An 11,210-nucleotide genomic window follows, 5' to 3' on the forward strand; every position below is an offset into this window, starting at 1 on the left:
AATAAATGACAAGTGTGCAAACATAACTCAAACTAATTGACCCTTCTCGGGGCAGGTGTCCTGAACTTATGTGTTGGGCCTGTTATATTTGGGCTCATATTCTGGCTAACCACCCCCACCCCACTAGCTGAGGAGGGAGACCACTCCAAGTTTGGAGGGAAGAGGTCAATGAGAAACACCAAACAAAGACTTTATCATAAGATTTTTATATTTCTTTGAATTGCTTGTCCTTGTGCTGAGGGTCTGCCGAAAACAACATTTCTACCTCCCAAAGATAAGGATAAAGTCGGGGTACACTCTACCCTCCCCAAACTCACTTTGTAGAATTTCACTGGATATGTTGTTATTTTGCAAGTTAGGGGTTGCTTATAATAAACTATAGAGAACTGAGACCACAATGTAAACTATCACGAATATAATGACAATCAATTTTAATATGCTTCATTCTTCGTGAAAATATATCCTTTGTGAAGTGTAAAGTTGCTTGATTGTCGCCTAAAAAAACTGGAACAAGAGAGGAGATAGTAGCCTAACCTACCAAGAAAGCTCAACAACCACCTTGTTAAAAAAAAAAAAAAGGTTAAATTTTTTTTATTTCTGTGGTAAGCTTCAGTGAAGATATTAGCATACCAGTATATGATAAACGGTCGAACTGATTACGTAGCATTACATTTGAAATGTTAAATACGTAATCAAACTTAACTTCCACTTCCTATGAGGTTACCTATTTATGTTTTTAATTGACCATGTAAGTCATGCCGAGATCACATAAGTCCCATATTCGTTTACAAGTGCAACACCACTCCCCAAGCGTTCGTTTCTTCTGTTTGACTTTTAGCTAATTTTGTATTTTTGCATCCACTTAAATTACATTAACTCTTTAAAGATAAAGACATGCAGAGGACGGTACCGACAACTCTTAACTGCAACCAAAATACAAGTTTCGTTTTTCTTTTCTTTTAAATTGAATTATATTATTTTTATTGCTTCATTTAGTGGCTGAAGTGCACATACATCCAATGTTGAGATCATCATTTAAGTTAAAATTATAGAGTGTAAAATATTGACAAATTTATTCACGGATATAGTTAAAATATATCCGTGTCATAAGTTCTATATGATTGAAATTCACTTATTTATGCCTGAATATCAATCAATTTTTAATGAACTTCATACAAAAATACCTCAATTTCAGCCGATGAAATTGAAAATATTTTGTTTGAAGTTAGGTTTTGTGTAACTAAGACATCATGTAATCATAGTTGTTCGGAAGTAGATAGATGTGCAAAAATTTGAAATATTAGCTACATACTAAAGGGAAGGGTCAAATTTACCCTCAAAGTATGGTTTATAGATTAAATTTGTCCTCCGTTAGAGTTAGGGGTCAAATTTACCCCTCCTGTTAATATACTTGTTAAAATTACTCTTATTATGGAAGTGTAGTTTGTCAGACTCTTTATCGCCTACATAAGCATCATGTGTGTAAATAAATTTATTTTTCCTTTTAAATCTTAGTGTAAAAACATAAAGCAAAAATGGTCGAAAATACCCTTCTACTTTCATAAATTCTAGTTTTACCCTCCGTTACAAGTTGGGGTCAAAAATACCACCCCGGTTAGCAAAGTTAACAAAATACCGCTAATTTGACAATTTTCTCCAAATCAACTTCAAATCCAAAATTCATTTAAAATTACCCTATTTTAAATGAATCTCAATTAAACACGGCCCGCCACCCACCAGTTAAAATCGAAAATTTAACCAAACCGAATAAAAAATCGACATTTTTAAAAAAAATCGATAATAATGGTTATAGTAAAAAAAAACTAAATTACTAGATCCACATTTAGCCCTTTTCCCTTCTTCTTCGTTCCAATTCCAGTGGACGCTTCCAGGTCTGCATCTTTTATATTGAGTCTTCTCTCTTGAACTCAAACACTGCCTCATCCATTAGATTTACATGGGAGGATTCGTCTGTCTTAACCCGTAAGCAAAGATTATAAGTCACCAACAATTCTTTGAACTATGAATCACACATTTGCTTCTTCCCTTCTTTCTTCTTTTTTTTTTTTTTTTTTTTAATGAAATAAAAAGGATATCATTAACAAAAAGCAGGATAATTTTAAATGAAGAAGAGGGGAAAAGGGCTAAATGTGGATCTGGTAACTTGATTCTTTTTTTTTTCTGGGTTGATCTGGTGGGTCGCAAGTTGAGTTTAATTGAGATTCATTTGAAATCGGATAATTTTAAATGAATTGTGGATTTAAAGTTGATTTGGGAAAAACCGTCAAATTAGGGGTGTTTTTGTTAACTTTGCTAACGGGAGGGATATTTTTGACCCCAACTTGTACGAAAGGTAAAACTAGCCAGTTTATGAAAGAAGAACGGTAGTTTCGACCATTTTCCCTTTATGTTTTTACATTAAGATTTAAAAGGAAAAACAAATTTATTTACACACATGATGCCTATGTGAACTGGACTGATAAAATGTCTTAATCACACTTCCATCCATAATAAGGGCAATTTTAATAAGTATGTTAACCGGAGGGGCAAATTTGACCCCTAACTCTAACGAAGGGCAAATTTAATCTATACACCATACTTAGAGAGTAAATTTGACCCTTTTCCCAATGTTAAATCGTGGTGTCCAAATATGGTACATGTGAAACTTTTACCAATTCAATCCATTTAAAAAATATGCTAATTCGGGCTAAATATGTAGTTTAGAATAATCAATATTTTTGTTAATGTGTTACTCCCTCTATCTCAATTTACGTGACACTTTTTTTTTTTGTCATGCTTTTCCGAAGATCAGGCGGATCTAGGATTTGGAGCCGGGGTGCCACAATTTTTTCAATGTACATCTTGTTAGAACGTGTACCGAGACGGTCCATCTCTTTTTAGTTTATTCGAGTCAACTTAATAGTGTTTTTTTTTTATTTGCAAATATGAAATTACATCTCAAAAATCAAGAAACGAACATAATTAGCATCTTAAACAAGGAATTGCACCCATTAACAATGTAATTAAAATCAACATTTTCACCAATGATCAGATCTCTTATGTATATATTAAAAATGAATTTGCACAAGTAAAATAACATCTTCAATAAGGGAATTATACCAATCAAAATAAGAAAAATTATTAAAAAAAAACTCTTCAATAGGTAAATACACCCCATAAGTAAATTGGAATTAGATAAACTACAAGTTCTCAAAAATAAATCATAAATTTCATATTTTTCTAAGCAATTATTTAAATTTTCATCACAATTTAAGTAGTAAAGTGATTTAAATTGAATTTAACAATTATAGAATAGCATAAATTTTTATAATACACTCCCTCCGTCCATTTTATTTGTCCATTAGACTAAAAATATATGTCCACTTTTACTTGTAAGTTATATAGTTTGAAAAATTAAGACATAATTTACCATTTTATACCTATTTTACCCTTATTATTAAGTATTCCAATTCATTTCTCATTTTATTTATTTCTTATTAACAGTGTCCCAAGTCATATATAGACAAGTAAACATGGACGGAGGGAGTAATAAACAATAGAAATAATAATTAAAAAAAATTGAATTTTGATCTCAATCCAAAATTCCATCGAGACCCAAGTTTTTCAATTTAAATATCATTTAGATTAAGAGAAATGCTTAATTTAAGGGATTTTGAAGTTTTTATTTGTGTGTTATCGCTAGAGACGTATAAAATAATAAAAAAGATGAAAGGCAATATAAATAATAAAGATAAATTTCAGAGAGCCGAAAAGGGAATTTTTACAAAGTAAGTAAAAAGCACAAAGAAAACGGAGTCGAAAAAATGTTTAAGATAGATTCAAACTTGTGTCTAGACCTTTGTCAATTTAATACCGGGGGTGGCGGGATCAAATAATTAACCTAATTTAAGTAAATTACAACATAAGTATATAAAAAAATTATTAATTTAGGGGGTGCCATGCCACCCCACCCCCAAAGGGTGGATCCGCCCCTGGCCGAGAGTCTTTCGAAAATAGTCTCTCTATCTTTCGAGATAGAGATAAAGTTTACGTACACTCTACCATCTCCAGACCTCATATTGTGGGATTTTACCGACTATGTTGTTGTTGTTGTATTAGATCACTCCACTCCACGCCTTGAGAAGATTTCATTTGTAAATTTCAAAGATATGAAAAGGAAATTTGAATTATGACATTTTAATCATTAGATTGACTCTTTGTACTATTGCAGCAGCGCACCTAAGTTCTAGGGAGGACTAATTTTTGAGATGGTCTATCAGAACTTGAAGGATGAGGCTAAATGCAATAACACAAAGATTTGGGGCCATATTGACCATTTAACTCTGTTGCGGCCACGTCAAACTTACAACGTTCTGATTTTTTCCCCTATAAAATAATATTAAAATTCGATTCAATTTTTTTTTAATATTGCATCTAAGGTTTAACTAGAGGCGGATTTAAGATTTAAAATATTAATGTGTTCCTATGAAGATTCAAATTAATATACAATAATAACTGAGTTCGTAATTTAACATTTATAAATATTCAAAAATTTCTTAATATAAATACATAATTTGGATAAAAGTTATTTAATTCACGTGAACTCAACGCGAAGTAGCACTATTTTTAGAGCTCTACTAGCTGCACGGTTTAGTAGGTGTTTGAACATGCGATTTCATGTTATGAGATGAAATCTCAAATCATCCAAAAGGCATGATTTGAAATTTCAAATCATGATTTCAAAATTTTTAAATGTAAAACTTGACCCATAAGTTTATATTTTGTAAAAAAAAAAAATCATAAATTGGTAGATATTTTTAATAATTACTCGCACCAGTCATTTACCAACTTCATTAACTTCTACCAACCTTTATTTATTTTTAACTTCTACCAAGTCATAATTACATTACTATTCATGTTAAATTTTCTTGTTTATTGAACTAAAGTTTGATCAATTGATGTTGTATTTTTTAGAAAGGTCTTCTAGTAGCGTATTAATTTTGTTATGAACTATGACTTGCTCATTTGGTAAGATTGTATAAGAATTGAAAAAGTTTTGATAGTTTTTACAACTTGTAGGATTTTCAAGAAAAATTCAAATTGCATGTCCAAACATGATTTCATCTCACGATTTCAAATCATATCCAAACGGCTCCTTAGTAGGCGTTTGGACATGCAGTTTGAAATCATGGTTTGAAACCAAGAGATTGAAACCAAATGGACACGTATTTCATTTTGCCCAAATCATCCATGATTTGGGGTTTCAAATCATGGTTTTAAAAAATTTAAATATAAAACTTGACCAATGAGTTTATATTTTATAAAAAAAAAAAACTCATAAGTTGGTAAATATTTTTGACAATTACTCCCACTAATCATTTATCAACCTCATTAACTTTCACCAATCTTTATTTATGTCTACTATGTGGGAGGATTATATTAAAGAGTAGTTACATTACTATTCATGTTAAATTTTCATTTTTATTGAACTAAAGTTGATTAATCAACGATATCGTATTTTTTAAAGAGGCATAAGATATTAATTTTGTTATGAACTATTACTTCCTCATTTGGTAAGATTGCATAAAAATTAAAAATATTTTGATAATTTTCACAACTTATTGAATTTTTATATCTATAAAAAAAATATAATTTAAAATATTTAAATTACATGTTCAAACATAATTTTAAATCATAATTTAAAATTATGATTTTAAACTATGTCCAAACGGCTCCTTAAAAGGTAAAGGTTGAGGTCAAATCCAATAGCCCAAAGAATTTGAGGCTTAAATGCAACAACCCAAACCCTTGGGGGCCATAGACGTGGACAGGTGTTGGTCCCCACCTCATCTAAGGCCAGTGGACCTCAAAAATTACGTTTCCCAATATCAAAAATAGCAATAGGCATGCTACTGCAAATGTAAATACATATGGACGTATATATTTGTTGTCACGAACATCACCGTCACCTCAATGAATCAAACCACGCCTAGTTTCTTTCCAACTACTCTCTTTATTTTACTCTTTTTCGGCGTTGACTACTCCCAGTAATTTCCTTCCTCTTTCCTGTCTAATCTACTTTTCTTTTTTTACCCTCCCTTTTGGTCAATCAATTGTATATTTGAAAAGCGGGGTTTACAGAATATCTTAAAAGTTCATTGACTTTAATCAAACAATCTCTTTTCAATGGAAGGTTTTTTCAATATAAGTCAAAGTTTACTTGATTTAAATCTTAAATAGTAAAAAGGGACAAATGTTTTATGACAGATGGAATGTCTTTAATTCTCTACTTTCAAATTGTACAAAGTTTACAACAACAACAACAAATGCCCAAGATAATCTCATCACATGTAGGTTCCTATGAAGGGTAAAGACGCTAGACCTAACTCCTATCTTCGAAAAGAGGCGGATGTTTTGAAAAGCATCTTCTACAAGAAAATTGTACAAAGTTTAAATTCTCTAATAAAAAATTGTCTTGTAAACAGAAGTTGTATAGCAATAATTATGTGAGTTGGACCATCACTTGCATAGTATCTAGGTGAGCCTGAGGCATTTCCTTTTTGGCCACTTCCAAATTGATAATCTGTTTCATGTGATTTTCTATTTGCAACTAAAATTCTTGTTAAGGAATTATAATTGCAGAAAACTCCAGTTTACATAATTTTGGCTTAAGGCTGCAACTCTACCAAAGGTGGGACACTCTAATAGTAAGAGTCTGAGCCTCTCTCAATGAGCTCACTCACAAGATATTTAATTTATGTATTCTGGACAATAATTGTTTTAATTATTGAATTCTGAGTATATTATTTATGTATATTAAATGAATTTTTTAACACAATTCAAATTTTAGGTTAAAGTTTTTGAATTCTGTCGAACCCCTAACATAAAAAATAATAAAAAAAGGTTAATACTCTCTATATCCTATATTAGTTGTCTTGTTTCGCTTTTTGAGAGTTAAGTTGATTAATATTTGGAGCCAAATTAGATTAGATCAATTTACTATTTTAAAATTATAACTTATACATTCAAAAACTACGCGAAAATTACTAAAATTTGCAATTCTTCTCATATTAATAAGGTGAAAAACATATTAATAAGGTGAAAAAATATATCTCGGTCAAAGTTTGAGTTTTAAAAAAGGAAAGTAGACAAGTAATATGAGACGAAAATTAAAACTCCTCTAGCTTAACTTAGTTATATTATTACTAGGAATATAGTAAAAATAATTATTGTTTGATCGAGTGTCAAATTATGAAATTGAGTTCAATAATAATACTATTTAATATTATGAAGTATTTTGTTTGAGTAAATCTTGAACGTTTGGTGCTATGGACTTGAAAATGTGAAGGATGAGGAAGGCATTTGGGCACGAGGGGACCAAATAATGGGCCCATACCATCGCAACCTGTATTGTCCCGTAATACCACAACTGTTGGACCTTGGAAGTATAGGAACCAAACAAATTATCTGTAAAATCCCAATTGCGAAATGGCGGCAACTTAAGCCAATCTTACAAATCTTGAACCGCCTCTGTATAATCTCTACTTATATATCTCCATTTGTCTCTCTTTTTGTATTATGCAAAAGAAAACAAGAAACCAAAAAAGTAGTTTCAGCTTTGGCACTACGTAGCTTGAAAAAAAAAAAAAAGTCCCAAGGGTTTGTTTTAGCTACAAATTTTGGAGTTTACTATAGTGATTAGATAGAGCTTTTTTCTATGGGGAAGGGGGAAAACACTGAGCTTCTTGATTTAAAGATGAAGACCACTGAATCATCTTCACACCCTTATAAAAGAAGCATGTTTATGGCCCCTTCTTCTCATCCTCATTTTTTTCCTTCATCAGGGAAAGATACAGGTGTTGTTGATGGTGGGCCCGGTGATTTTGTGGGTAGCGATATCTACGATGCTATGAGCTCTAGGGCTTTGCAACCTTTCAACACTTCTGCTAGTACGGTTTTCCAAACTTTGTGTGCAACAACTTTCACTTTATTCCTCTCTTTATATTCTTTGTTTTCTTTTATACGGTCGAAAACACCTAATCTAACACTTTTTTTTTTTTTTTGGCGAGTTTCACACTTCACAACTGTTCTTTTTCTTATCTGAATTATGTATTAAAACACAACTCAGGTCAATTATCAGCTCTTCTCTTTTCATACTTGAATACTCAACTAGCTGTGTTAGTACATAGATGATAGATGATGGTAGTTTAGGCAGAAAAAGGAAACATATGATAGTTAAGGCGTGAAACTTGCCAAAAAAAAAAAAAATGATAGTTTAGTTATGTTTTTGACTATTATCTTTTTATTTTTTGTTTTGGGTTTATATTTGTTTGGCAGGAGGAAGCATGGGTGTTCTTGGAAAAGCTCCTTTTACAGCCGCCCAGCTACAGGAGTTTCAAAGACAAACAATAATATGCAAGTACATAATGGCATCCATGCCTGTTCCTCCCCAGCTACTCCTTCCTTTGCCTAATAATCCAGCTCATATTCCTCAATCTAACAGTAAATATTCCCTTTTAAAGAATTTCAGTTAAAGAATACTTTGTCATGCTTTCTTTAGTATTTTGTGGTCAGTTGTTTTCTTTTTTCGAGCTGTTTTGAAATGCTTTTAGTTGAGTGGAGGGTCTACAAAAATAGCTTCTCTACCTTTCAAAGTTCGGGGTAAGGGTAAGGTCTGCTATACTATACTCTCTCCAGACTCATTGTGTGATTAAACTGGATATGTTGTTGTGGTAAAAAAATTCAATAATCTGTCCTCTCTGCTTTTTTTATAGTCATTTTGAGAGAGAAAAATTTGGTTGTTATGTGTGTAGCATCGGGTTTGGATTTGAAGTTCTCAAGTGGGTCGGATCCAGAGCCATGGAGGTGTAAAAGAACAGATGGAAAAAAATGGAGGTGCTCAAGGGATGTAGCTCCGGATCAGAAGTATTGTGAACGTCATGCCCACAAAAGTAAACCCCGTTCAAGAAAGCCTGTGGAAATTCACACCACTAACAACAATTCCAATCGAAACCACCCTCCTACTCCCAAATCTAACAACCACCAACACTCTTTTCAGTTCCCCACTGTGCAACTCTCGTCTGACCAGAATAGGTTGGTAGTTTCAACTTCTTTACTTTGAATCTTATACTCCCTGTCTTAATTTATGTGGTATAGTTCAGGTTTTCAGATTTTGAGAATCAATCTTTTATATTTTGATTGTGAATTCGGATATGAAATCTTTAATTTTTTAAAGTGAACTTTACATATTTGAATGCTACATAAAAAGTGTTATAAGTCACAATAATTTATAATTTAAATATCTCAAAGACATATGAAAAACTCGCTGTAAAAGAAAAAATTGGATGACCCTCAAATTCGAAGGGTGTGACATATATTGTGATGGAGGGAGTATTTCAATTTTGCATGTGAACATTGTTAGATTTCCTATGTGGGTATGTATTTTATTGATGTACTTTTTGTTCTTATTTTGAGGAGTTATGATGTGTGTGGATCTAGTCTTTTTCTGGCCTTTTTGTATCTATGCAAATAAATGTGGAATTGATTGTTTTTTCCTCTGCTTTTATGAAAGGTGTTTTGAGTGGTTAGGGAGAGGAGACAGAAGTGGAACCATCCCTGTCGTTACTTGTAATAACCAGCAAAATTTGCAGCAACTCATGCAATCATCTTCTGGAGTGGGATTCAACATTGACCACACTGACCAAAACAGAAGAAATTCACCTGCATTTCAAGTGCAAGACGAAGCGAAAGTATATCCAATGAACTTTAATCAGTACTTGTCTAGTAGTTGTGGCCAGATATTGGGAAGTCAATTAAAGAATGAACAGTGTAATGACTGGGTAATTGCCTCGTTACAGGGCAGAGGAACAACTAGGGACCTTTTCGATGGTTGGTCAAAAGACGGACTTAATGATGGTATAAGCAACAATGGCTCGTTTACTTCGCTAACACTCTCAATGGCTGGTTGGAACCGTGGGATGGAAAATGATAACGAACACACGCCCTTGAGCATTGGAAGCAGTGATGACGTTTTGAGGTCCCAGTGGCTTAATCCTGTTTCTTGGATGAGTTCAACAGCACCAGGAGGACCTTTAGGTGAAGCATTGTGTCTTGGAAATGCTACTAATTTGCCTTCACCTCATGGTTATAGTAATAGTACTGCTAACAGCAGCTGCAACAGCTTTGGTTCCTGCGAGAATGGTAGCCATGGACTCGATTTCATCGGGTGATCATGCGATCTTGGCAGCCTGTAAAATGGTGAAAAGCATGATATATGTCCCATCTTTTTTATTCTGAGTAAAAGAATTTGGAAAAATTGACAATCCCATCTTTTTGTTCAATTTCAGCTTTAAGTTTTCTTTCACTCGGTATGTGGTGCTTTTCATTAGCTACTATTGCTGCTTCTCTATATACTAGGTTTTTGGCACGCGAGCTGCGGGTGTAGACCATGTAATGTTGTATAAGTTTTATAAGATATAATCAATGTTATTGAAGCAAAGGTTTGAAGAAATAATTTTATATGAGAGAATAAAGCACGTCTAATTAAATACATGTTAGCCAAGATAAGCGTCACAATTAAACCACTATGAGCTGGAAGAGATATTCAAAAGCGTGACAAAAAACTAAAAAGTGTAGGATTTTAATCTACTGCCTTCATGTAGCAGTGTTAAATGCTTTCAAAAATGTGACAAAAAATGACAAATAAGGGATGGTTCATTTCAATCTTACCCTTATGAAATCTTCATCAATTCTTCATCACTAAATTATGACTATAACAATTAGCCATTTTAAAGTTAATAAATATTATAAAGTTCTATTCTAGTTTCAATTATTAATTTTGCGTAATCCAACAATCATATAATAATCTCTATCAAACCCATTTACTTTCGTTCCAATCTATCTCCCTAATAACTCATCAATTCACAACTATAAATGATTGTGAGAGTAGTGGTATTATTAGGGGTGGGTTTATGAAACATATGTGAATCGATCCTCTGGAAATAAATTCGAGTAATCTATGGGTTTTCACGCCCAAGGAGATACAAGTCCCGCACAATCACATACACAAGACAAACCGCCACGAACTCGTCCAACCGCTAAAATTTAAAAATTTATGACTAAAGATAAAGAAAGATAAACAACTACATGTGGTATATGTAAACAAGAATTTATTTTTAGGCAAGAAACTAGTAAGAATGGTGGAACGGGTT

General features: G+C 32.5%; 1 protein-coding gene across 2 annotated transcripts; it reads left to right on the forward strand.

Moving 5' to 3' along the window:
• The first annotated feature begins 7,451 nt into the window (after positions 1–7,451).
• Positions 7,452–10,363, forward strand: LOC132030720 (growth-regulating factor 8-like). 2 transcript variants are annotated; one of them, XM_059420456.1, is made up of 5 exons: positions 7,452–7,949; positions 8,338–8,502; positions 8,814–9,093; positions 9,572–9,749; positions 9,858–10,363. In XM_059420456.1, exons 1-5 carry the CDS (start codon positions 7,718–7,720, stop codon positions 10,227–10,229), a joined length of 1,227 nt encoding a protein of 408 aa, XP_059276439.1. In that variant the 5' UTR covers positions 7,452–7,717; the 3' UTR covers positions 10,230–10,363. The 2 variants fall into 2 exon arrangements, with proteins under 2 accessions (XP_059276439.1, XP_059276438.1); XM_059420455.1 differs by having other exon boundaries at positions 7,457–7,949; positions 9,572–10,363.
• Positions 10,364–11,210: the final 847 nt, after the last annotated feature.

Source organism: Lycium ferocissimum, chromosome 9 (genome assembly GCF_029784015.1).
Source record: "Lycium ferocissimum isolate CSIRO_LF1 chromosome 9, AGI_CSIRO_Lferr_CH_V1, whole genome shotgun sequence".
In the NCBI taxonomy this organism is placed as follows: Eukaryota; Viridiplantae; Streptophyta; class Magnoliopsida; order Solanales; family Solanaceae; genus Lycium; species Lycium ferocissimum.